We start from the raw sequence: 25,246 nt of genomic DNA, 5'->3' as shown, positions 1-25,246 counted from the left end.
ATACCGTTGCAGGAACTCACTTTGCTGCTTAGTGCTAAGAGAGACGCGAATAGCAAGCATTAGCATTAGCCTCTTGCTCACTGTTGTGCTCAGGGCGGCTATAACGAAGAATGAATGAGGAAGCCTTCAATGTGCTTTACCTATGCCCTTTTGCACTGCTCATACGCCTAAAGGGCAGTTTAGAGTCCAGCGATTTATGGTCGTTGCGACCGACCATGATCACATTCCATCGTTGGTGACAAGTGTTTATACTTCCAGCGACGGGCGATATGCCATCGTTGTGATGAAGTTGCGACCATCGTCAAGACTTCATCTGGATTCAACTTTGACCCCATCGTTGGCTCCGTTGTCACGACAACCACAATGTTTTTCTCTCCTACCGCAATTTCTGAAGTCACTAGTTAGCTAGCTAGTTGAATTAGCAATGGAAGAAGATCACACGTTTGTCGAAAACCTAATAAACACAAGGACGCGGTTCCCGTGCCTTTGGGCTAACGACCGGGCAGATTATAAAGATGCGGTTAAAAATGCCTGGAAAGCGGACATTCTCAACACAGATAACAGCTAAAACATTGTTAGCATGGATAATCATACAGCATGTTAACAAGCAGATAGACAGTTTTGTAATGTTTCAATCAAAACGGTATAAGTGACTGACTTGACTGGCAGCTTCTCTGTCTGTCCGTCCGTCCGTGTTTGCATTAATCCATGTGAAAATATCACAACACATCGTGCTCTGCGCCTCTGCGATGCGTTCTCCTATCACCTGGGTGTTTATACGTTTTACCAGCGACAGCGTCGAGCGATTTTGGAAAGGTGGTCACGTTCAGCGATGCCCGTCGGGCTCTGATAAATCGCTGGACTCTAAACTGCCCTTGACTCCCTTCTACCTCCTAGGGTTTTATGAGCTGAGTTTTGTGTGGGGTTTGTGTGGAATTCAGTCGTTAGGATTAGTTATACAAGAAAATAATATTTAACACACGTGGATTTGCGTTGCTTCACCTTGGCTGCCAGTATTGGTCTACGGCTGCAAGCAAAAACATCCTATTGCATTTTGTGGCTGACAGAAAGATGCAAGAGCATTTGGAGGAAGCATGTTGCAATGAGGTTGCAATGAGGTTGCCATCCATATCACATGATAACATCCTGCCAGTTGATGCCTGGCATTTGCTGTCAATAACAAAGGAAGCCATAAAGCATGTGCTGTAAAGACAGATATGAATGGAGGCTTTCGCTACTGGCTCCAAGCCCAATGCCCCACAATACCTAGCTGTGGGAAATCCCTCGATACATAGCGGCCTTTCCATTGACAAGCAGCTAGCAGGTAGTGTACAGTAGATCCACCCTGAGAGAGAGAGAGAGAGAGAGACAGACAGACAGAGAGAGAGAGACCTACTTTAGATTTTCAAGCAGCACCTCATGTCCAGATGTAGCTTTTTCAGCCTTAAGATGCATTCTCGAAATATTCGTTCTCTTTGTAGCCTAATTGAGGTGAAGAGTATGTTAATATGTTAATATGCTCAATGCTTGGTCGTTCAATGCCAACGCTGTCGGCATCATTTTCACTGCTTAATCCCCCTCTACTCACACACACACACACACACACACACACACATACACACACACACACACACACACACACACACACACACACACATACACACACACACAGAGACACACACGCAGACACACACACACGCACGCAGACACACACACACACCCACGCAGACACACACACACACACACACACACAGACAGACAGACAGACAGACGCACACACACACACAGACACACACGCAGACAGACACACACGCAGACACACGCAGACACACACACACACACACGCAGACACACACACACACACACACACACACAGACAGACACACGCGCAGACACACATGCAGACACACACACACTTTGCCCACCCTCACTTCGAGCACCTGTTTATCATTTACTAACCACATCAATCAGCATGTCCTTTCCTCCTTCAAGCAGAATATTGAGAAGTCACAGGTATCACATGGCTGAGGGTTGTCCAGGGTGACTTGTTGTGGACGTGAAGCCAACCATTGCATCAACAACCCCTCTGTTCCTGCCAGGGTCTACACCTGCCCCGCTGAAAAGGATGGCTATGGCATTTGAATTTGCTTTGACTCGCACTTAGTGGCCATGGCATTGCAGAGCTTGATACCCCCAGTAACATTTGTCACAATTGGCCCTGATTGCTCTGGTCTGTCACTCTTGACGCACATGTCCTCTGTATTGCGTCACCTACAGCAGCTGTAGCTGTGTGCGCAGGCATCCTGTCAATGCCCATGATCTCAGATGATGCAGATGACCTCCCTGACTACTAGTGCCCCGTCCCCACTATGCCCTCACCACTAGTGCCCCGTCCCCGCTATGCCCTCACCACTAGTGCCCCGTCCCCGCTATGCCCTCACCACTAGTGCCCCGTCCCCGCTATGCCCTCACCACTAGTGCCCCGTCCCCACTATGCCCTCACCACTAGTGCCCCGTCCCCGCTATGCCCTCACCACTAGTGCCCCGTCCCCGCTATGCCCTCACCACTAGTGCCCCGTCCCCGCTATGCCCTCACCACTAGTGCCCCGTCCCCGCTATGCCCTCACCACTAGTGCCCCGTCCCCGCTATGTCCTCACCACTAGTGCCCCGTCCCCACTATGTCCTCACCACTAGTGCCCCGTCCCCGCTATGCCCTCACCACTAGTGCCCCGTCCCCACTATGTCCTCACCACTAGTGCCCCGTCCCCACTATGTCCTCACCACTAGTGCCCCGTCCCCACTATGCCCTCACCACTAGTGCCCCGTCCCCGCTATGCCCTCACCACTAGTGCCCCGTCCCCGCTATGTCCTCACCACTAGTGCCCCGTCCCCACTATGCCCTCACGACTAGTGCCCCGTCCCCGCTATGCCCTCACGACTAGTGCCCCGTCCCCGCTATGCCCTCACGACTAGTGCCCCGTCCCCACTATGCCCTCACCACTAGTGCCCCGTCCCCACTATGTCCTCACCACTAGTGCCCCGTCCCCACTATGTCCTCACCACTAGTGCCCCGTCCCCACTATGTCCTCACCACTAGTGCCCCGTCCCCACTATGTCCTCACCACTAGTGCCCCGTCCCCACTATGCCCTCACGACTAGTGCCCCGTCCCCGCTATGCCCTCACGACTAGTGCCCCGTCCCCGCTATGCCCTCACAACTAGTGCCCCGTCCCCGCTATGCCCTCACCACTAGTGCCCCGTCCCCGCTATGCCCTCACGGAAGCCATTCGTGGTGTCTGCACATGCAAAGCAGGGATCATTTATAATTCATCCTTTTGATGCTGTTGGAGACAAATAATCAAAGTTAAAACAGAACAGAGAAGAGGGGTGACATGTTCTCTTTTGTGGGGCAGCTATTGAAGGCTTAATAGTGTCCCTGGTGACTGTGACTGCAGGGCTTCCATATATATATATATATATATATATATACATATACATATACATATACATATACATACATACATACACAGCAGCTCTGCAGGTCAATCTGTCGGTTGGTCCACAGATATTTGCATATCTTGTCGCAGCTATTCTTCGTGCTTGTTCTTTTTACGCATTTTGCAGTTTGGCCTTCATTAGACAGGAAAGGTAGGGAGAGAGAGGGGATGACATGGGGCAAAGGTCCATGGGCCGATTTTGAACCCGGGACGGCCGCGGGAAGGACTAAGCCTTTGTAGTCCCAGGTGAGCCACCGGGACCGCCCCCAAGACGTCTTATTCTTGCATGGTAACTTTCAGTCTCCATGTAGATTTGTTTAGGTTTGTTTGACAGGTCTGCACAGGTTCTGCTTACAACATACTTACTGCACAGAACCAGGGTGAATCACTTAATTGGGTGTGTGTGCAACAAGAACATGTTTGCCTATTTCATCACTGCAGAACCAAACCTGCAAAGTTATTTGCATCCTGCAAAAGGTATTTCCACCAATATATTGTGTCATCATGTAATGTCAACATTCAACCTGAACAACCTTTTTGGGATGATGACATTTTCACTTCGCTTGCGATGTGGCTTCTCAGCAAGCAACTAACAGCGCTGTATGTTGACACATCAACATTTATACATTTGTTATGCTCTCTGCTACATAGAGACTAGGGCTGTGAATCTTCACTGGCCTCACGATTCGATTCGATTACGATTCAGAGGGCGTGTGCTGATGGGAGTGTATGGGAGTGAATGGAGTGCTTTCCCCTGTGATGGGCGTGGCCTATTTCATGCAGTGTTTCTATAGGCTAGCCGTGATGTAGCTGTTGATTTTAAGGCATCAGGTCAAGGCACAGGCCTTCAATTTGAGACTTTGGTATAGGAGGAGGTGGCAAGGGAGTTGGGAACACATTAAGCTAGAACCAGTGTTGCTTTTAGAGTCTCCCAATCTGAGGCAGGTGGCCCATTAGTGATCTTCTTAGTCCAGCCATGAAGGGCAGAGGACAGTGAGGAATATTGGCATGCGTACACGTGCTTGTTGGTGTGCGAGTAGAATTGGTGTGTCACCTGCTCCTCCATCCAATGCCAGAGCTGTGACACCTCATGATGGGCTTGGCACCTTGTTCCTACAGTAGCATGAGTCAGCCCCATGAATCACTCATGTTAGCTCCACTTGTCTTTGCTCACTGTCCACATGGCAATTTATAGCATGGGGTCATGTGACTAGCACAGCTGCCCTTGGAGCTGCTTTTTTAATTCATTGCCACCATAGAGGTGGACAGTAGATTCCAATGTGTAGATACAAATAACAAGGTAAAGTTAAAGGCACCATATAGAGACTAGAACAGGCAATACAAAATACAGTTATAATCAAGCATATTTTTTTTTCTTTTTTTTTTACAAATCAAATGGTGACATACATTTTTTATTTTGAACAGCTGAAAGTAACACGTTTTTATATGTAGTCATGCAGATGTCTTGCAGTTTCTCGTAAGTTATTATAACGCCAATAGGCCTAATGAAATTGTTGATCCACCGATATGAAAATTTTGGCCAATACCGATAACCGATATTAACATTGCTGTTATGGCCGACAACCAATATTTACTGATACAAAAGGAGTCTCTTGCGCGTCAGCCCCTCCACAAAAGCAGGTCGGTGCTCTCAGGACAGGACAGTATCACGACAAAAGTTCAATGGACAAACCAAAGAGGATCCTGGAGCACACGATTCACTGGAAAATTGCTTTATTCAATGACTAACGTTTCGACGCCTGCTGCGTCTTCATCAGAGTCAAACAGTTTGACAGTCAGTCCTGTTTGACTCTGATGAAGACGCAGCAGGCGTCGAAACGTTAGTCATTGAATAAAGCAATTTTCCAGTGAATCGTGTGCTCCAGGATCCTCTTTGGTTTGTCCATTGAACTTTTGTCGCAATATTTACTGATGTCGATATACGGTAATCTGTGTAAAAATCATAATCATATCATAATCAAATTGTGTACATACTGAAAAACACATGTAAACACTGTGAATTTGAAAAAGTAATGCATTTCTTTATTTCTAAAACATTTGAAAAAGCCCATAAATCATAGATTTACCGCATTGGTTCCTCTCTATGTGAACATTTTGGCTCATGCCGATAACCGATATTAACATTGCAACATCGGACCGATGTGTTAAAAAAAATGACTAACATCGGCCGATACCAATATGAATGCTGATATATCGTGCATCCCTAGAAAGTATATACCGGTAAATCACACCCCTCCCTTACTATGCTCGGGCTTCTTCTTGTGATGAAAAACAAGCATATCTGTATGTATTTGCTGTGGAATTGACGGAGTTTGTTCAGCACTCGGCAGAGAGCTCTCTCTCTCTCAGACAGCGAGGGTCTGCAAATGCTTTCTATTCCTCTGTGATCACTGGAGTGCACTTGGGTGAGTTGTGATGCATTGCTAATTATTTACATTGACCTCTTGAGTGTTCATCACTCTGCTGTCATTCATGCCGGCTTCCAGGGTCTCATCAGTTCAGTGACCCTGTTAAATCAGTCAGTTTTCTTTCTACACCTCTGACAGCAGCATCCACAACACCCATCAAAATCATTAGCCATCATTATTTAAACTGTTAGCCAGTGTATTTGAGGACTTTCCTTCTCATTTAACTCAAGTGATTAGTGTGTGCGTTATCTATTCTTAAGAATGTCTGCCTGTAGTGCTGGGCAGTATTGACGAAATCAAATATCACAATATTTTAGACAGAATACCTCCATATAGATAATGTGACGGTATTTTGGAGGTGGGTATTCGTGCACTCAGAAGATATTTATAGAAGTGATGTGGATATGATGAGCAGGTAAAGCCGGCTAATTAGCTTAACAGGCTAATAAGTTCAGATAATTGTATCACTTTACTCAGAGCCGTGTATATAGAAGAGTCGCGACATCTCCGTTCACTCCAATGGACCAGTTTTTTATTCTCAAGAGTTCCCGGAAGTAAGGTTCTGGATTAAGCAGCGCTGTCGAGTTGCAGCAAAATAGACCGTTTGTGATGTACTTTGAAAGGGTCCGACGTTTAAAGAATCTAATTGTATATTATCAGCTTTATTTTAGCATTCAAACGTAGCGTGAGCCTCCTTCCTGCCTATTCATTGGCTACTGAGTCACACATTTTGGACCTCGCTGACGCCACTCTCTTACTAGATTGCTCTGACTTTACTGTAAAACACAGCCTTGAAGACCCGTTATTTCACAACTGGCCAATCACAGAAGCTGGGTCCGTGCGCGTCCTGTCCCCTACCTCTCCTCCTTCAACTGACCAATCGCAACTGACCAATCACAGAAGCTGGGTCCGTGCGGGTCCTGTCCCCTACCGCTCCTCCTACAACTGACCAATCACAGAAGCTGGGTCCGTGCGGGTCCTGTCCCCTTCCTCTCCTCCTACAACTGACCAATCGCAACTGACCAATCACAGAAGCTGGGGCCGTGCGGGTCCTGTCCCCTACCTCTCCTCCTTCAACTGACCAATCACAGAAGCTGGGGCCATGCGGGTCCTGTCCCCTACCTCTCCTCCTTCAACTGACCAATCACAGAAGCTGGGGCCGTGCTGGTCCTGTCTCCTACCGCTCCTCCTACAACTGACCAATCACAGAAGCTGGGTCCATGCTGGCCCTGTCCCCTACCTCTCCTCCTACAACTGACCAATCACAGAAGCTGGGTCCGTGCGGGTCCTGTCCCCTACCTCTGCTCCTTCAACTGACCAATCGCAACTGACCAATCACAGAAGCTGGGGCCGTGCGGGCCCTGTCCCCTACCTCTCCTCCTACAACTGACCAATCACAGAAGCTAGGTCCATGCTGGCCCTGCCCCCTACCTCTCCTCCTACAACTGACCAATCGCAACTGACCAATCACAGAAGCTAGGTCCGTGCGGGTCCTGTCCCCTACCTCTCCTCCTTCAACTGACCAATCACAACTGACCAATCACAGAAGCTGGGGCCGTGCGGGTCCTGTCCCCTTCCTCTCCTCCTACAACTGACCAATCACAGAAGCTGGGTCCCTGCTGGCCCTGTCCCCTACCGCTCCTCCTACAACTGGGCCCCGTGTGCAGTGTTTAGCAGCATGGGGATGGATAGAGATGTGAGTAAAGATGGGGAGGTGGATGGAGCAGGGAGTTTAGAGAGGGCCAAGTTAAATGGTCCATGTCAGTAGCACCCTTTAACGCATGGGATTACTGCCCTTTTGTGTGCTGTGAGCTCACTCAATCACTCAGCCTGCTCTCTCTCTCTCTCTCTCTCTCTCTCTCTCTCTCTCACACACACACACACACACACACACACACACACACCATTTACCCCACACTGTCACAGGCATCCTGATCAAGCTGACACCGCTGCAATCAGCCGGTACACGTAAGAGGAGAGTAACTTGAGTGGGTGAGGAGAGTAGAGCGTAGATTAGCTATAAGATTGGAAGCAAGGGCGGTAAAGGTGTTGTATACAGAGAGATGGGGTTGAGGAGGAGGTGAGCAGAGCCACGATAAAGCATTGAAACTGGCCGAAGGTGAGGTGATGCGCAGCTATAAAGGCGAGAAGGTGCACCATAAAGAAGTGAAATATGCTCAAAGCGATAAAATGGACGACGTAGTGAATAATACAGTGACAGCTGGTTAAAAAGAAGGTTGGAGCAGTGATTCATAAAAACGGGTAGTTTTAAGTGTTCTTGACTTTAGTGTCCACCTTTCATTCATCAAATGAGATATTTCTCCAAATGCCATTCATGTGCTATTTTATGTCAAAGGCAAATGAATGGTGAATCCTCCTACACTGCCAGATTATGTTCAAAGGAGGTGTGAATACTTGAAAGTTACCATCTACTTAAAGTCATGGTTTCCAATGAAGGCTATCTGGAAGTCAAGCGTGCAAAGAATGGACAGATCGTATTCGATGACAGAAGAGTGCTGTAAATGCACAAAGAAAGAGGTTTCCTCTCATTGGTGTTGGCTGTATATCAGGTTCAGGTCATCTTCAGCCTCAGAAGGGAACACTTTCAATTCATGCAGAAATTGACGTCTTAAACAGATGTTGACATTGGAAGGAAGGTGCTTCTTGCTGTCGGGAACCAAAGAGCTATGGAAAGTATCTCATCCAGTAGCAGGTGTCTTCTCCCTCTCCTCAACCTGGGGTCGCAGGATTATTTTAAGGGGTATATATATATATATATATATATATATATATATATATATATATATATATATATATATATATATATAAAATCTTTTTTCATTTATTGCGAGTTTCTATTAAGTTTCTGTAATGCAGGAAAATAATCTGCAAAATATATCATCCTCATGTTTTGCTTCCTCTTTGTGAAGTAATGGACATTATTCAGCTTCGAGGCCTCTTCTAATGAAATAATGTGAAAAGGGAAGACAAAAATCAATAGTTGTCAGGGCAGTTTAGTCATAGAGAACGGGATGTCTTCCCTTGAGATACGTATATTATTATTCACTTCATCTTCAGATTGCAGTTACAGCGTATAGGAGTTTATGAGCGGCTGCCCACAGGTATTGGGCAATTTGAGGGACCCGCAGCTGCTGCCACTCACTGAAAACCAAGTAAAAAAGGCAAAACTTTGCCGAGTTAAATATGGCTCACTGGACCCGGGCGATGCTATTTCATCATGTTTCCAAGGTTACCTTTTAACAAGTCATTTTGCCCATTCACAAACTGTTGACAGCTCGGGGGCAAAGAAAGCGGAGTGCCTGTGGCTCTCCAGGGCAGCAGCTGCTTGAGGTTGCCTTCCGCTGAACTCCATTAGAGGTGTCTGTGCTAAGAAGTGAAAACGTCAAAGTGAAATATCCCTCTAAAGGGCAGATCTCTCGGCACGCTAAAGTCTGTCCTGATATTAACTTTTCTCCAACATTTCTATTCGAAGTGAATCGTCGGTCGGTAACTTACGGTTCTTTCGCCCAGGTAGAGGTTGGCATTCTCATTCAAAACGGAAGTCATTTTTCAGGCGCGGCACAGTGGTTCATACCATGCTAACCTTTTTTTTCCTTTTGTAGCTTTTTCAAAAGACAGACAGTTTTTTGCGGAGGATAATTATCTCATTATTCACTGATGAAAAAGGATTTGACAAATTGTTATGCTTTTCTGTATTTAACTGCACCACCACACACACAATCGCTCTCTCTGACACACACACACACACTTCCTGTTGAGGTCTCTCTGTTTGCGTCGTGTCGAATGGCTGTAACTTTCCTCACTGTGTGATTGCGGTTTGACTGTGCATTCTGATGAGCTCTGGGTTGAAATAGACACGCAGGCATTATACACACAGACTTTAGCTCGGATACAATGTGGGCAACAGGTCAATTCCGAAGGGCCTCTGACTGTCCAGAATATTTTAATTAAAGTAGCAGTGAAATGTAAACTCGGTGCTAATTATGATTAGCTTTAATTAGCTGTCACTCAGTCTGAACCTAATTGCTTTTGAATACAGCTGACCCCCCGAATGCTTCAATCCCTGTGCACTTTTGTCAGTGCTTGTGCGACCGGCGGTTATTCAATATTGTATATCTGTATGCATTATTCATTGGTGTTACTCCATACATAATGTAATGTTTATGAATGTCTGTACCGTGTCCTTTGCAAGTCATCATTTATGCAAGAGGACGTAAAGTCTCCATGACTCAGCACACGTCTGTATGTGTAATGCGTGCGTCTCTTTACCCTCAGGCTCTGCTGGAGGTGGTGGTGAGGAGGAGTGAAGGCTACAGCGTGAACCAGCTGGAGAGGCTCTACTCTCTCCTCAGCCAGTGTATCTACCAGCACCGCAGAGAGTACGACAAGACCCAGCTGCTGGAGGTGAGACGGACACACACTCGTGGCCAGCCTTTCAAAAATGCTTTTTGAACCGTCTTAGTTGTAAAATGTTATCATAGAAAGGTGCCAAAAAATAATGCACTAAATTTCCCACAGCTTATCAGTCTAATATGAACTAGCAGAACACCTGGGCACCTGTGCAGTGTATCGTCTCTCTGATCCCCGTTGGAGCAACACAATCACTGGCCATTTAAGTCACAGGCCTTGCTCACAGAGTTGGCATGCGGCCTCTCCTCTCTTCTCTCTCCCCAGAGGGTTTTTTTTCATAGTCCACTTCCCTGACCCTGGCTGATGCCAAGTACGCCCAGGTGTGCCCCTCCACTCTGGAGCTCTCCATGGTGCTGAACATGTGTTGAGTAAGCCACTCATTATTTTTTGCCCATTTAGGCCCTAATGACCTCAAATAAAATACATCTCTATCTCTCCCGATGCGTCATTTGAGCCTCAAGCCCCAAACGCACAGGGAGCGTCAGATCCCAGCGTTTGGAAGCCCACCCATTGTTTTAACCCATTGATACCTGATGCAGCATTTGCGTGTATATCCCTCATTTGTGTGCGTATCCCTTTAAGACCGCGAACCGCGTTAACGCGGTTCGCGGTCTTAAAGGGATACACACACAAATGCTGCATCAGGTATCAATGGGTTAAACGGCCAAACACGCACCAAGAGCGTTGTGACGCGCGTCAAACTGCCTGCCTTGACGCCCGTACTCCGAACCGGTTTCAATTTTCGAGCAAGCCTCTGCGCTCCCCCCCCCCCTCTCTGCCACTTCCATCCCCGTCTTTGTCTCGATAAGCGCTCCTCAAACACATCTCACGGCGGTTTAAATACAGCAGGCATTAATACGCTACACTAGCAAGACTACAACGTGAGAATAATGTTCTAAACACATCGGCTATAGCAAATCATAGCCTATCCCTGGATGTCATGATGAGACAGGTAGGATGATCCAACAGCCTCTATCCCAAGCTTGCCCAGAATGACGTGCCGAACAAAAGGCTATATTTCCCGCTGCAAAGTCGGTCTCTGAGAAGAATACTAGAGGAATAAATGCATTCGAAACATATTGATCGAGAGGAGAGAATTGTAGCCTATTTTGTAGCCTACCTCTCCAGACTGCGCCGGAGCTTCTCCCCATGTTTAGAAAGTGATTAAGCAGTTTATTGAGTCATGTCTAGCAGGGTAACTGCGGCGGATAGTCGGACCTGATTCTACAGTTATAATCCGCAGTTCATGTTTAGAAGAGCCTTATGACAGGCGCTCAAAACTACGGTATAACAACTTATTTTTTTAGTCGGTCAATTGTGCCTGATTACATATAAATTAGTGGCCTTTTCCCCCAAATAGTAATGGTTCTGTCATTCTGTGGTGTATTACATTTCAGATCTGACGCTTGCAGTGCGCTATGGGGCAGAAATTGACGTGCGTCAAATGACGAGCGTCAAGTTTCGCTCCCTGTGCGTGTCGGGCTTCAGTCTCATCACTTTTCATGACACCTGTCAACACCTGTCTAACAATAAAACCGATCACAGGGCAGCTAACCACGCTATCTGAACCAGCTAACCACTAACCACGCTATCTGCACCAGCTAACCAGGCTATCTGAACCAGCTAACCACTAACCACGCTATCTGCACCAGCTAACCACGCTATCTGCACCAGCTAACCACGCTATCTGAACCAGCTATTCTGCACACATAGATACAGTCGCTCACGTTACTTCTGGTAACATACGTGTGTGTGTGTGGCCGTGGGGGAAAACGGGAGGATTTCCCCTACGCTGACCACACGTCTATGACGAGACACCGCCTGAATGTATAATTAGCCTAATGAATTACTCATATATTCAAACACAATATGTGATTATTGTTAACTAGGGTATCGAAAACCCTTGGCTCGCCCGCTGCGCGGCCTCGCCTGCTCTGTTGGCATGCGCAGCGCACAAACGCCTGCTCTATTGACATGCGCAGCGCACCTTTGCCCGACTTCACATGATCACAGATGACATCACTGTCACTGATGATGTCACAATGCATATGACATCACTGAAGATGTCACAATGCCTATGACATCATCAGTGCCTATGACATCATCAGTGATGTCAGATGATTTTTGTCAATAATTATGTCACTGATGACATCACTGAAGATGTCATAGACATTGTGACATCATCAGTGGGACAAAAATTGAAACCGACTGCAGACTAGGGATGTCGAAAATCATAATTTTTCTTGACCGACAACCGACACTCATTAGCCGACAACTGTCGGTTAACCGAGAAGATTAAAATGCGCTATTTTACTGTCTGTGCCCCATTAAACCTTAGGCCTACCAAATGCTTGATTTTTTTTCAGTAGAAAGCGTTTATTTTTACATCTACAAGCAGAAAAAAACACATTAACAAAACGAGAAGACAAGTTAAATCCTCCAGCCATCTAAACAAAAACATTCCTCGGATAGGCTATGAGGAGCTGCACGCATTTGCAGAAGGGGGAAATACGGAGGGAAAAAACCCATACTCACGCTCACAATTCTTAAATGAATTGTCTTACTGCATGTGTCGTAAATAGTCTAATAAAACCAGCAGAAACTAATTTTAAAAGCTCAGAACGAAACGTGTCGCTAATTGAACGAATTTCCACTTTGAATAGCACATCAAGACACCGCCCCAAGCCTTCACGCTGCAGGGCGCACTGACGAAGCGCTTATTGCTCTCTCCTTCTGACATTCTCACTAATTCAACAGTGGTTTACCTGCTTTTGAGATGTGCAAAAAAATAGTTTGCTTCTCTCTCCACGCTTCTCCCTCTCTCTCTTTATCTGCGACGAGGGCTGTATGCTCTCTGTGTGTCCGGCTGCACGACATGACGACGAGTGCAGCAAGTCCGCACGCTGACAGCTGTCAGCATTGCGGGACTCGGGAGGATGAACAAATGAGGCAGGCTGTCCAAACTTTTTACCGATCTAATATGAGATGCAGAGAAATAATTATATATTAATAGCCGATGTGTTTAGAAGAGCATTCTCACTCTTGCTGTAATCGTTGTGGGATTATTACACCTGAGAGACAGACAGACCCGGAGAGAACTCAATTTACGGTAAAAGTGTGGATTCCTCAGTGAATCGATGTGGAAGACGCAGCTTGTTTTGAAACGCGTCATTGAAAGTAACCTCATGGTCTCATGACAGCGGCTGAAACACAGAAGGAGCATGACTGACTGGCTCGCTGTAGTCTGACTCTGCACAGGGCAGGGCGTCTTCTCCCGTCTGGTCAAAGCAGAGGGGAGGCGGGGGTGTGGCGCATGTGTGGAGCTGAGTTTATCACAGAGCACATCTCGCACGCGGGGGGAGAGGCGGACAGTGGCAGTGCACACTGCTTTTCCATTTGGAAAAGCCTTTCTCTAAATGAATGTTGTTCTGGCAGTGGCAGGAGCTTTTAATTCCTATATAATGCTGCTACAGTAACTACTTAGGCTAGTTAACATTGTTGCTTACCGCGAAGGAGGGAAAAAAAACACCATATTGGCAACACGTTGTATGCCAATTTAATATGCAAATTAACCGTTTGACCGACATGCTTAACCGACCAATGACGTTGTCGGCGGTTAACCGGTTAACGGTTAACCGTCGACATCCCTACTGCAGACAGATATTGCCCACTTGCTACACTTCTATCTACTACTTCTCTACTTTGTAATGTTGTGGTGTTTTCATGTGCCACCAAGCAATGTCTCATTCTCTCATCATCAAATGACCACAGGCTAGTGAATACATGTCGCCTCGTTATTGTTAATAGGTGTATGAATAGGAAACATGCCTTCTATGGCACTTATGATCGGCTATTTCAAATAATAAATATTGATGTGTTTGACGAGTCAAAGTGATTTTTAGCCAAAACATAGTGGGGTCTCATTTGAAGAAATCCGGCCCACACTACCTAATATGAGTCTGACAGGCTCTGCTCTAGATATGAAATGGGCGTCAGAACAGAAGTTTATGATCAATTCAAAATGCCTCTGCTTCCAGTGTCCGATATTATCCCCTACCAACGTCAAATGGACAATTGGTTGACAGATGATTGTGTAAAAGTTGCAGCTTTGTTTTATTCGGGGTGCATTTGGTCAGACATTATTTTAGTGTCCCCACTGTATTTTAATGAAGGCAATGGTCACCAGTGCTAAAACAAACAAGGCGTGAATGTCCTGCACACAACAGGCACATGTACATAGCTGTAGGAGCCATGGCCTTTTTCATTTGGCCGGTCAGAGGAAGAGAGTCCTGCAGTGTATCAGTGTTGTTTTTCACTGCAGAATAGGAACTAATGAGGACAATGGGGACTCTGTCTGTGTAAGTGAGAGAGGACATGTAAAAGAGAGAGAGAGGGAGTGTGTGTGTGTGTGAGAGAGAGACATACACACACAGAGAGACAGGAGGTGGGTTGGATGTGACTAAACATGATTGCACAGGAGTGTGAGTGTTAGAAGAGATTAAAGAAACATCTCCCACACAGCCAGAGACTGTGGCTATTAAGATGAAGTTTAGTATCACACACGGCAGGTGAAGACATGGTGAAAACCTGTGTTCTCCCCTCCCTTCTTCATGTCTTCTCTGTTGCCCTCATTATTTAAAGTGTACCTTGACCTTTTGAATCTTGAAACAAAAATAGCATTTAACTTGATAAATCACATCCTAGCAATGCTGGGATTCCAGATCAAACCAGCGGGAGCCAGGGCCGGCGCCAGGATGAAATGACTGAGGGGGCGGTTATAACTGGGGAGGGGGCTGATTATTATTATTATAATTTTTTTTTTTTATATGATATTTTTATACCGTAAAACATAGGTTATATACCCGCTATGCCTATTTCTGGACTTTTTAACCATAATAACCTCTGAAAAGCGCAATAACAACACAAGAAAGACTACTATTCAAAATCAAATTAAACATTTATTTCACAGCAGCAGATTAAGGCATTAATAGAGCTGAGCTTTGCATAACGTGAAATGCGGGACCTGTCTGGATTACTCTGAACATATATGTCTATATGAAAAGTCATAGAATAAACAATTGCTGCAAAAATCGACAAACAACTAAACAAAATGATAGCCAGTCAGTGCCAGGTTCATTAAATTAAAGAAATAAAGTGATCAGATGCGTTGTCTCCATCTTTCTGCTCATGGCATGCTGTGTGCTTGGGTGCAGCTGATTTGTCTCTCTCTCTCTCTGTGTGTGTGTGTGTGTGTGTGTGTGTGTGTGTGTGTGTGTGTGTGTGTGTGTGTTTTAATCACGTCATGATCACTACAACATGCAGTGAGGTTCAAATTTAATGAATAGCTACATCTCTGACACCTTGTGACAACCAAAGCACAGCAAATAGCGCCCCCCTGCCAATTCTGAAACAACAGAGCTATGTTTATAGGGGGTAGCCCACATCAACTTAAACTGATCAAATTTGATAAAGACTGCAGAAACAGCAGCCGAAACATGTCAGGTACAAACATTGCCTAACTGGCCCTTTATAGATGAACTATTCTTAAAGAATTTTTTTCTTTTTTCTTTTTTTTTAAGTGAGGGGGCAGAAAATTGAACTGAGGGTGCAAAGCCCCCCTTGGCGCCCCCTTGTGGTGCCAGGCCCGGCGGGAGCGCTGTTACCCACAAACTAGCTCTTTATTAATGTCATGCAGTGGGATGCCTTGGTTTCAGTGAGCGATGGCCGAGGAAGTGTAGAATGACCTTATTTCCCCAACTGCATGTGACAAGCAGGTGTCCAGGGTATGAGAGGTGTTAGACTACATTTAGGATTTCAAGTATTTCCTTTCATCTGAATGGCTATTGGTGGTCCAATTTAGGAAGACTGTTTGACGAGGAAAAGCTGAAGAAATATATAAAAATACATCAATACCCCAGTCTCAAATAGATTGAACCGTTTCTGGTGTGCAGTTTGGTTAATAGAAAACTTGGGGAAACTTTGGATTTATTTTACTCTGTAATTGAAGCAATTTAAAATGTAACTTCAAAAAAAGCTACTCAATTACAGTCATTTGAGCTACTTCCACCTCTGCCAATTATAGTCCACCAATATAAGCTTCAAGTTAATTTGCAGTTGAGTTTCCTTACCTCTAATCTCTCCTGGCACGGGTACATACAAAACAAGCCACTGTGTATTTTCCCAGAATCCCATCTGGTCCTGCTGCTGCTGCTGCTGTAGCATGTCAGCACAGACATCAGAGCAGGAATGGCAGCGTCGTCGCGGTCCTGCTAGCCAGCGTTGGCTGTCAGGGCGTGAGAAGGCCAGGAGGGAGAGAGCAGTCAGCCAGGTGGTACTGCCTGTCCACAGGTGGTGCTGCCTGTCCACAGGTGGTGCTGCCTGTCCACAGGTGGTGCTGCCTGTCCACAGGCCGGCTGCTGGACGGAGGCAGGATGCCTGTCGGAGTTGGTTTCCTGCCGCCAGCCTAAATTGGTGTTTCCAGGGCAGAAACGTGGGCTCGTTTGGCGCGGCGTTTTGTTTGGCCTCTGTGTTCTACACACATCTCATCTCCGCTCGGCAGCAGGTCAGCTCCTCAGAACTCCCCGGAGGAGGCAGAAGTGTCTGTAAACGCGCCCGCACACACGTACACATGGCTTGAGAGACTCGCTATGGTGTTGTTGAAGCCATTTCCGTTGCTGTGTGCGTTGTGTAGCCGAGTGAAATGGAGCGTGTCCATACATTTGTCTCCTTTACTCTCTGGCTCGCTCCTCTGGGTACGGGCTTGTCTCGCTCCTCCACAAGAGCTGACCTTTCAGCAGATGGAGTGGACTGCACCGTGCTTCACGTTAAAGCCAGAGGGAGCATCGGTGCACTCCACACAATAACACGCCAGCTATGTTCCTATCAACAAGCTGGCGGGCTCTTAGCGTCAGGCGTAGTCCTACGTTTCGCCTTGTGGCTCCGACAGCAATTAAAGACTTTGTAACCGCTCATTAGGAGAGCCTTTGACCTTTGACCCCCTAGCCATTATGTGCAGTGCCAGAGCCGTCCAGCATCACAGGAGCCTGTTATTTATTTCTCTGCTCATCTGTGAGTTTGCTGCAGAACAGTGTGGCCTGCACGCAGTGTTGCCAGATTGGGCGGTTTTCCGCCAATTGGGCTGTTTTAGGTTGCATCGTGTGGGGCTGGGGCAGGTTCAACACTCACACAGAAAGAAATCCATTGTGGAAGATGGAGATAAGGTGAAGATAGAGAAAAGATGAGTTTCTTCACCAACAGTAGCCTCAGTAGACCATGCAATGCAGCTACAGCTTGTGTCTTTGCTCTGATCTGTCGTCTCGTTGGTAGCCTGTGAAAAACAACATCCTCCTCATCCAGGCACAGCAGCACAGCTGTTTGTCCCATTTTCTCCCCAATTGTACTTGGTTGGCCGATTTTCCCTGCTGTTCCGGTCGTTGCTCGATCTGGGGAGAGTTATAGACTAGCACCATGCTTCCTCCGATACACGCGAAGTTGCCAGCCGCTTCTCTTCACCTGACAGCGAGGGGTTTCACGGGCAGGACGTGGTACGTGGGAGGATCACCCTGTTACATGATCACAAGAGACCAACAGAAAAAAGAAGGCATACAACACTAAAACTACGTAGGCTCCACAATCACACATAGGCTATACACTCCGTGTATTACAATATACAGCACACAATCACAAAATACAATATATGATTTTAGCTGCTCTGCTCTCTTCACACGTCCTTTGTAACAGTCTGCAGTCCTGGGCAGTCAGGTTGCCGAAGCGTGATACATAACACTATGGTGCAGCCGCAGCGATAGAAATTCACAAGAGCTATGGGATTCGAACCACATCTCTTGAGGCGTCTCAGAAAGTATTCCAATTTCAACAGATGACCCGTTGATGGAAATGGGAATGTGATTTTCTCTCTGTCTTCCTAAAGTCGACAATGATTTCTTTTGTCTTATTGACGTTTAGAGATGATGACATCTGACAGTTTACGAGTATCCGAGGCTGGATTTACTAAAGTTGAATTTATTGCAGATTTTATTTTAGATTTTATAGCATTGGTGGCCCCAGTGGGGGGAACCTAACACTGCGTTAGTGTGGCCTGCTGTACCTACATCTATTTAGCTACCCAGGACTTCAGGAGTCATCGTGCGCGTCTACTTCTATGTGTTCTTCAGGTCCTAAAGTTCAGGGCCATGGCAGAGTGAATGAGAGGGTGAGACAGTGCTAGAGGCCCGACTCTGGGTGAGTCAGACAGTCAGAGAGCAGAGGTGCCAGGAGGGCCTGTGAGATGCTCTGTTGTGGTGTTTGGGCTGACGTGGTGAGAGGCCTTCAGGCTACATGGGATTGCGATCACAGACGCACAACGAGGCAGGGTGGCAAAGAGCTGAGCTGACTTGTTGTAGTAAGTATGTGTGTAGGTGTGTAGTAGTATGTGTGTAGGTGTGTAGTAGTATGTGTGTAGGTGTGTAGTAGTATGTGTGTAGGTGTGCAGTGAGACCGAGCAAACAGATTTGTGTTAAAAGCATAGACGTGTGTATTGACGTGGGCTGCACCTGACACCAGCTGAAGCTTTTAGGGAACCAGCCATCTCTAAATGACTGCCCTTTCAATAAACTGCGTTCTGCCTTTCGCAGCTTCATCGGCTCCTCCAGCTCGTTTGCTCGCATGTGTTGTGGAGTGTGTCAGAGTGCTACAGTAAGTGCTTTTTAACCCATCATAGTCTCAATGGAGTTGGAAGGAAAGTTAGAATCACACGCAGGAAAACATTTTCCACGGCGGTACCTTTTCCGTTTTGTCCTTTTTGAATTTAGCCATCCGTTCAGAATAAATTGCAGGGTATTATTGTCTATGTTTTCCATTATGAACACAATGCGAAGTGATCAGTGGACCACGATGCACTTTTAGTTTGAGTTGCAGAGAACACTATACACTCGCTCCCTGAATCTAGTCATACATCGGTATGAGCCAAGTTTTTTTTTGGGGGGGGAATGATTTGAGATTGAAAACCATCAAAAAGCCTGTGATGTGCAAAATCCATGCTGCCACAAGGAATGTTTAAAATAAACCGTTGAAGTATCGTCAATCCTATACGTCTGGGTCCCACTTTGAAAGGGTGTCATTTTCTCTATCGGTTATGCAGAAATCATTTAGGCCTCAGTGCAGATAGATTCCTGTCCTTTAGAGAAGTACTCTACTAAGATACTGTCAATCTAGAACAGCATTTTGTGTATTCCTCACTCGGCCTGTAAAATGCTTTTAGGATCGAGAATGTAAATAGCGGTTATTTTTTCAACATGGTCAGCACACTGGTCCTCATTATAAAAGTTTATTTTACCCCTCTTTAGGACTTTGATATGGCCATGCACTGTATTGTAAATTTTAAAAACTTTCGTTTTAGATTGAAGCGAATGGTAGCGATGCCTATTGCACTGAGTCAGCCATTCAAATGAGAGAAAAAACACACACACACACACACACACACACACACACACAGTGTAATATCTTCAAAACATTATTCATGCTCTATCGCAGGCTAACATCCATCTCTCTTCCTCCGGCTGTGTTCAGATTCAGTCAGTGTCAGACTCTGCTGTTTTCATCGCCCGCTTCATTCCACCACAGCACAGCTTCATTTCACATCATTTATCATGGTGAAGGCTGTCGTTGCTGTGGGAAAAATTCAAGTCATATTGAAATAGTGGTGCACAGATGCACACAGATATATATATATATATATATATATATATATATATATATATATCTATATATACATATATATACAGTATACACACATTCCTATTACGCATATTGATTCAAACTATGTATTTTGTGTGCCTCTTCTCTGTGACGCAGGAGATGGAGGAGAGGATCCAGCATTTCAATACATTCCTGTGAGATGCAGAAAGAAGGCCTAGCAGGTAGATCCTGAACAGCCTGGGACCACAAAGACACACACACACAAGAGACCGAGAGAAAGAGAGAGAGAGAGAGAGCGAGCGGACGAGCTTTTGAGTCCAGCCCTTACACACACACACACACACACACACACACACACACACACACACACACACACAGCAAATCCAGCGCCCTCTTGCTGGGACAGAAGAGAAGGTGGGAAGTTGAGGAAGAGACATTCTATGGTGCTATCGTCTCAGGAACCTGGCCAGCTCCAGACCCATTCTACACAACCAAACTCCTGGAGGTGGTGTGTCAGTCACACGCATACATACACACTTACACACACACACACCAATGGTGACGGGCCACCCTGGTGCTACTCGGGTGCTATCCTAACTTTTATCCATGCTGCTCTTTGGATGACTTCTTTACTCGGAACGACTAGCAAACCAACAGACGTGATGTCAGAGGGTGATGTCATATCGCAAACTTGGCCGCCTCCCTTAGGAGCAGGCCGTGCACACAGACACACACACACACACAGTCACACCCCCTCCCCCACTTGTGTCTGCATGCATTCGTACGAAACACACACCGATGCGCACAAGTGACACAGATGCTCGCACAGATCCTCACCAGCAGAAAGTGTGAACGCAGTGTGCCCCTAGGAGAGGAGGACAATGTTCTGAATCACTAAAGCTACATTGCTGAGCCCATCTTTCTCCCTCCAGTGCAATGTTATCATGCCAGTTATCACCATGCTATCATATGGCTCATCTTTCCCTACCATCCTAGCGACTAGAGTTCAACATCTGAGCCCAAGAAGGATCAAGGATCCTTCCTCACCCACAACTCTAGTTTACAAAGAGGTTTTAGTGTGAACACAAACTCGATGGGGTTAGCACAGCAAGACTAGAACTGATTAGATCCTCCTCTTCGTTACCGGCAGTCATCAAGTCTGGAAAATTGGCAGGTAGCCACCCGATGTTTGTTTTTCGGGACTTTCCTGCGTCAATGTCGGCTGCAAAACCCCGCTCAAAACATTGGCTCGCGGACCATCTCTGGCACTCAGTCTTAACCAGATTGTGATGTGCAAAACTCGTGGTGGTGTCTTCACTACATTAACCGCCTCACATGTTCTCTCACCCACTCAAGCTGTGCCCTAGTTGATTCCTCTTATTGACACCCCGGCTGAGGAACTGGAAGCGGTACAAATTGGAAGGTGTCTTGTCGTTTGCACTGCCTAGCGTGTGCCTTATTTTAAAGCTCATGATTCAACTCTGATGTGTTTAGCAGGTTTTTGATTTCGAGGGACTCCTTGTGATCCACGTTGTGACAATGAGCAGGCTCGTGACAAGCTTGGCTCCCAGTTGGAGTGGGCCCCCTAACCACTGAGGTCAGAGTGACCTTAAAGCAGCTATACGAGGAGCTCTCAACTGCTTTTTGAAACTGTCTAAATGTAACGCTGATACCTCACATCTTACTTACATGGGGCAAATGAGACCATTGGCGAGGAGATTGGCGATTTCTATATTGTTATTCCAAATGCCCGTGTGCTGCAGCGCGTCGTCACGTGTCACGTCCGTGTGAAACTGGTTGTCATTTTTGTTCTGAGCAGCGGATGAAGCGGTGACCTTAACTTATGCAGTAAATGAACCGGCGGGGGAGGGGCGCTGACCCGGAGAAGCCCTGCCTGGCCAGACAGCACAGGCACCGCTACAATAAACACTAACCCTAACCCAGTGGTTCCCAACCTTAGGGTCGCGACGCTAAGTGGGGTCGCCTGAAATTCAAATAGGGTCGCCTGGGGAAAAAAGTTAAAATAAAATGACACCACACACAATTTAAAACTAGCGAAGATGATTAGGGTCACTTGCATTTTGTTTGTTTGTTTTAGTTCCGAGTTTAAAGTGAAAGTGATAATCTGTAAGATTTCAGTTTTGTTCTCTTGGGTGACACCTATGGCGATGAGTGGTAATTACAGGTGAGATCCAAACAGTGAATTCATTTTGACAGTAAAATGGGCTCACTATCAGATAGTGACTTTTTTTGAATGAAGATTATAACAGATTAAAATCAGGATTCTGAGAATAAAGGCGGAATTCTGAAGATAGTCAGAATTTTGAGATTAAAGTCAGAATTCTGAGGGGAAAACGAAGATACATGTGACATCACTGACAATGTCACTGATGATATTATCGATGGTGTACCGGAATTTGAATGTCTCGGGTCGCTAGATTATTGTGACGTCAAAATCGGGTCACGAGCCAAAAAAGGTTGGGAACCCCTGACCTAACCCAAGTGAAAGTTCCCCGTAGCTGCTTTAAAGTGAAAACGAAAAGGAAACATCCACATCATCAGGTCACTTCATGCATATCTAGTCCTAGACCTGGTTATTTTGTTGTAACTCCTACCTAGACTGGGCCAAAAATCATTTGAATACCTGGCAAAGTATAAAATAATACAAGCAAATCTTCACGAGTGCTGGATATAACTGCTCAGACGAATGGAGTATATCTCACGTGCTTGAAAATTGTTAATTATGTTCAAATTTATTTTTGCCCTGTTTACACCCCAAACCTGTTGGGGGAGGTAAGGCTCTCTGACACACAGATTGCTTTCATAAATGATGTAAAATGTAATGATACAAGTCAAATGATTTATCGTGCCAAGTCTTACCCACACCCTCAAAGGTGCTGAGCTCTTGACGCAATGGTGCCTGTTCACAGGGATTCTCTTTCAGCTAAGAAAACTGTTAGATGCTCATATGACCTATGTATTATATTGTGTATGCGTTTGATAATTATTTTTTACACTTTTTTTTATGAAATGCTTGCTTTGTTTGAGTTGATGTTAGGATCGGGTTTTTTTTTGCATGGGTGGTGAATCCGATAATGAACAAGGCCATTCTAGGCAGTGCCCATCGCTAAGGTGTAAAAAGCATTACCGTACATTGATTTGTTTCTGTTTTGTTTTCAAATGTATGTTCAAGTTTATTTGTTTCATTTCGTTCTGGATGGAGAGAAGCATGGATTGTCGTCTGTGGCCCATGCAGTGCGTCTTTTCTGGCTGCACTAAGTCGAGGTATTTACTGAGGCTTTTGAAAAATTTTATATCATTTTCACGATTGTGAAAGAGGCCATATTTTGACCAGATGTCGGCTGGAGAAGGCGCTCCTCTCTCCCAGCACTCTTGTGCTCTCGGTGCAACTCTCGCCACTCAAGCTTATTCGCCATTCACATTCACATTTATATTCAAATGCATTGGAATTTCTTCGTCACAAGACCAAAGGCTCGGGGACGGTATGCCATCAGGCCCTGCTGCCTTTTGGACAGTTCACATTCTCAAAAACCTTCCTCACCTCGAGCTCGGATACCAAGAAGTCAGTGACATCATCAACTCCAACTCACCTCTGCCTTCTCTTGGATTCTGGGTGGTGTCTGACAACTACAGCGAAGACCATATGCAAGCTGGCAATGACAGGTTGGCACTTGGACGACTGCAGAGAGAAACCAACGCTACCTCAGCTTCATTATTTTAAATGCGAAAAGAGTTTACTGGGTACAAAAACAGTATTTCCCCACCACACCCCAAAAATACTGTTGCAACACCTACTGTACCAGCTAAGGTACTAGTCACCAGTGCAACCACGGCTGCTGCAGTAATCCAAGAGGAGTTGCCCCCCCCCACCCCCTGATTGTTCTGTATGTTTGCGTTTGAGCCAGATGAAAATCATTGCATAAGTTTAAAAGGAAATTTCATGGACTGTGTATTTTATGCTTTCCTTAAAGGTTTTCTTACGGTTTTCTCTACTTTTGTCGCAGAGTAGAAGTCCGACAAATGCTCTTATTTCATACCTTTGTTCAAGCTATCGAGAGCAGCGTTTTTCTGCCTCTACACATCCATCATTGCCTTTTTCAAATCCAATTGTTTGCAGATTTTCATCTCTCATATTATTATTTATTAATATTATTAAACATGTTTTACACCTAATATTCAGTAAATTGTCTTTTTGTACATTTGAAATTAAACAAGTTGGGAAGCGTTACACTTCCGTTGGACAATTTTGCTGAACTGCGTAGCGTTTGTGTAGCAGGTTTGTTTGGCATGCGAGGGGAATAAAGGGTTTACACTTACAGGTCTCTCAGGTTCAACACACGACACATGCCCTTTCAACTTTTCTATTTATTTCATTGTGCTGATGTTTTCTTCGTCATAGACTGTGGCATACTGGAAGACTATAACATTAGCTGGACCGAATTCACATCAAAGAAAGCATAGTTAGTACATCCCATGAAGAGAAACCGGACCGGATTAAGTTTGTCCTTTTTTCATGTTTACTTTGTCCACTTTCTGCCAAAAGAGTTATTTTTTATGGCTTTAGAGTAAATTTGGAAATTAAAGATATGAGGTAGTGAAATGTCATACATTGTGATCTTCCTTTCTTATTGCTTATTAATTGTAGCCAGTTTGGACTAACAACCAGTTTTTGTCTGGTAATTGAGACTATTTAGTCCAGTATGCAGAAAGAATGGGTTTGGTTTTTATTCTTCGTTACTTTTTTTTCTTCTTTTGACAAATTAATTTAGTTTACCGTTTTCATAGCTTTGTCATATTTCTGTATTTAACACACATGTTCACATTTAAATGTTACTTTAGTGTAAGTTATATTTGAAATGAAACATTTACTGTATTTCTGAAATAAACTGCTGTGATATACTTGAATAAAGGTGCAAATTGTTATTTTGCTTAGTGTTTTTTTTGTTTCTGTTATTAATGGAGACTATAGATTGGAAATCCACAGCTGCAGTTTAAAGTTAGTGTTGAATTCAAACAATGAGTTATTCCAGAAAGCATTACGGTACCTGCTCTACCTCCTGATCACACACCTGTCCCGCCCCTTTTAGATTGGCCAAGTCACAAAGGCATCAGTGACACACTATTAGATGGACCTGCAAACAAGACGGGTATTTATCGGATCAGCTGTGAACG

The 25,246-nt window shown here is 45.5% G+C and overlaps 1 protein-coding gene across 1 annotated transcript in view; it reads left to right on the top strand.

Annotated features, from left to right (window-relative positions):
- The window catches only part of atad2b (ATPase family AAA domain containing 2B), a gene marked incomplete at its 5' end in the record, with an annotated part of 100,574 nt that extends 79,979 nt beyond the window's left edge, over positions 1-20,595 (top strand). The window contains 2 exons of the mRNA XM_083643719.1: positions 10,223-10,351; positions 20,210-20,595. Coding sequence (XP_083499845.1) covers positions 10,223-10,351; positions 20,210-20,251 — 171 coding nt within the window. The 3' untranslated portion in view covers positions 20,252-20,595. The remainder of the gene's footprint in view (positions 1-10,222; positions 10,352-20,209) is intronic.
- Positions 20,596-25,246: the final 4,651 nt, after the last annotated feature.

Source organism: Poromitra crassiceps, assembly GCF_964638095.1.
Source record: "Poromitra crassiceps genome assembly, chromosome: 9".
Taxonomy (NCBI): domain Eukaryota; kingdom Metazoa; phylum Chordata; class Actinopteri; order Beryciformes; family Melamphaidae; genus Poromitra; species Poromitra crassiceps.
Note: the sequence above shows the minus strand (reverse complement) of the source record. Positions and strands in the feature narration are given on the sequence as shown.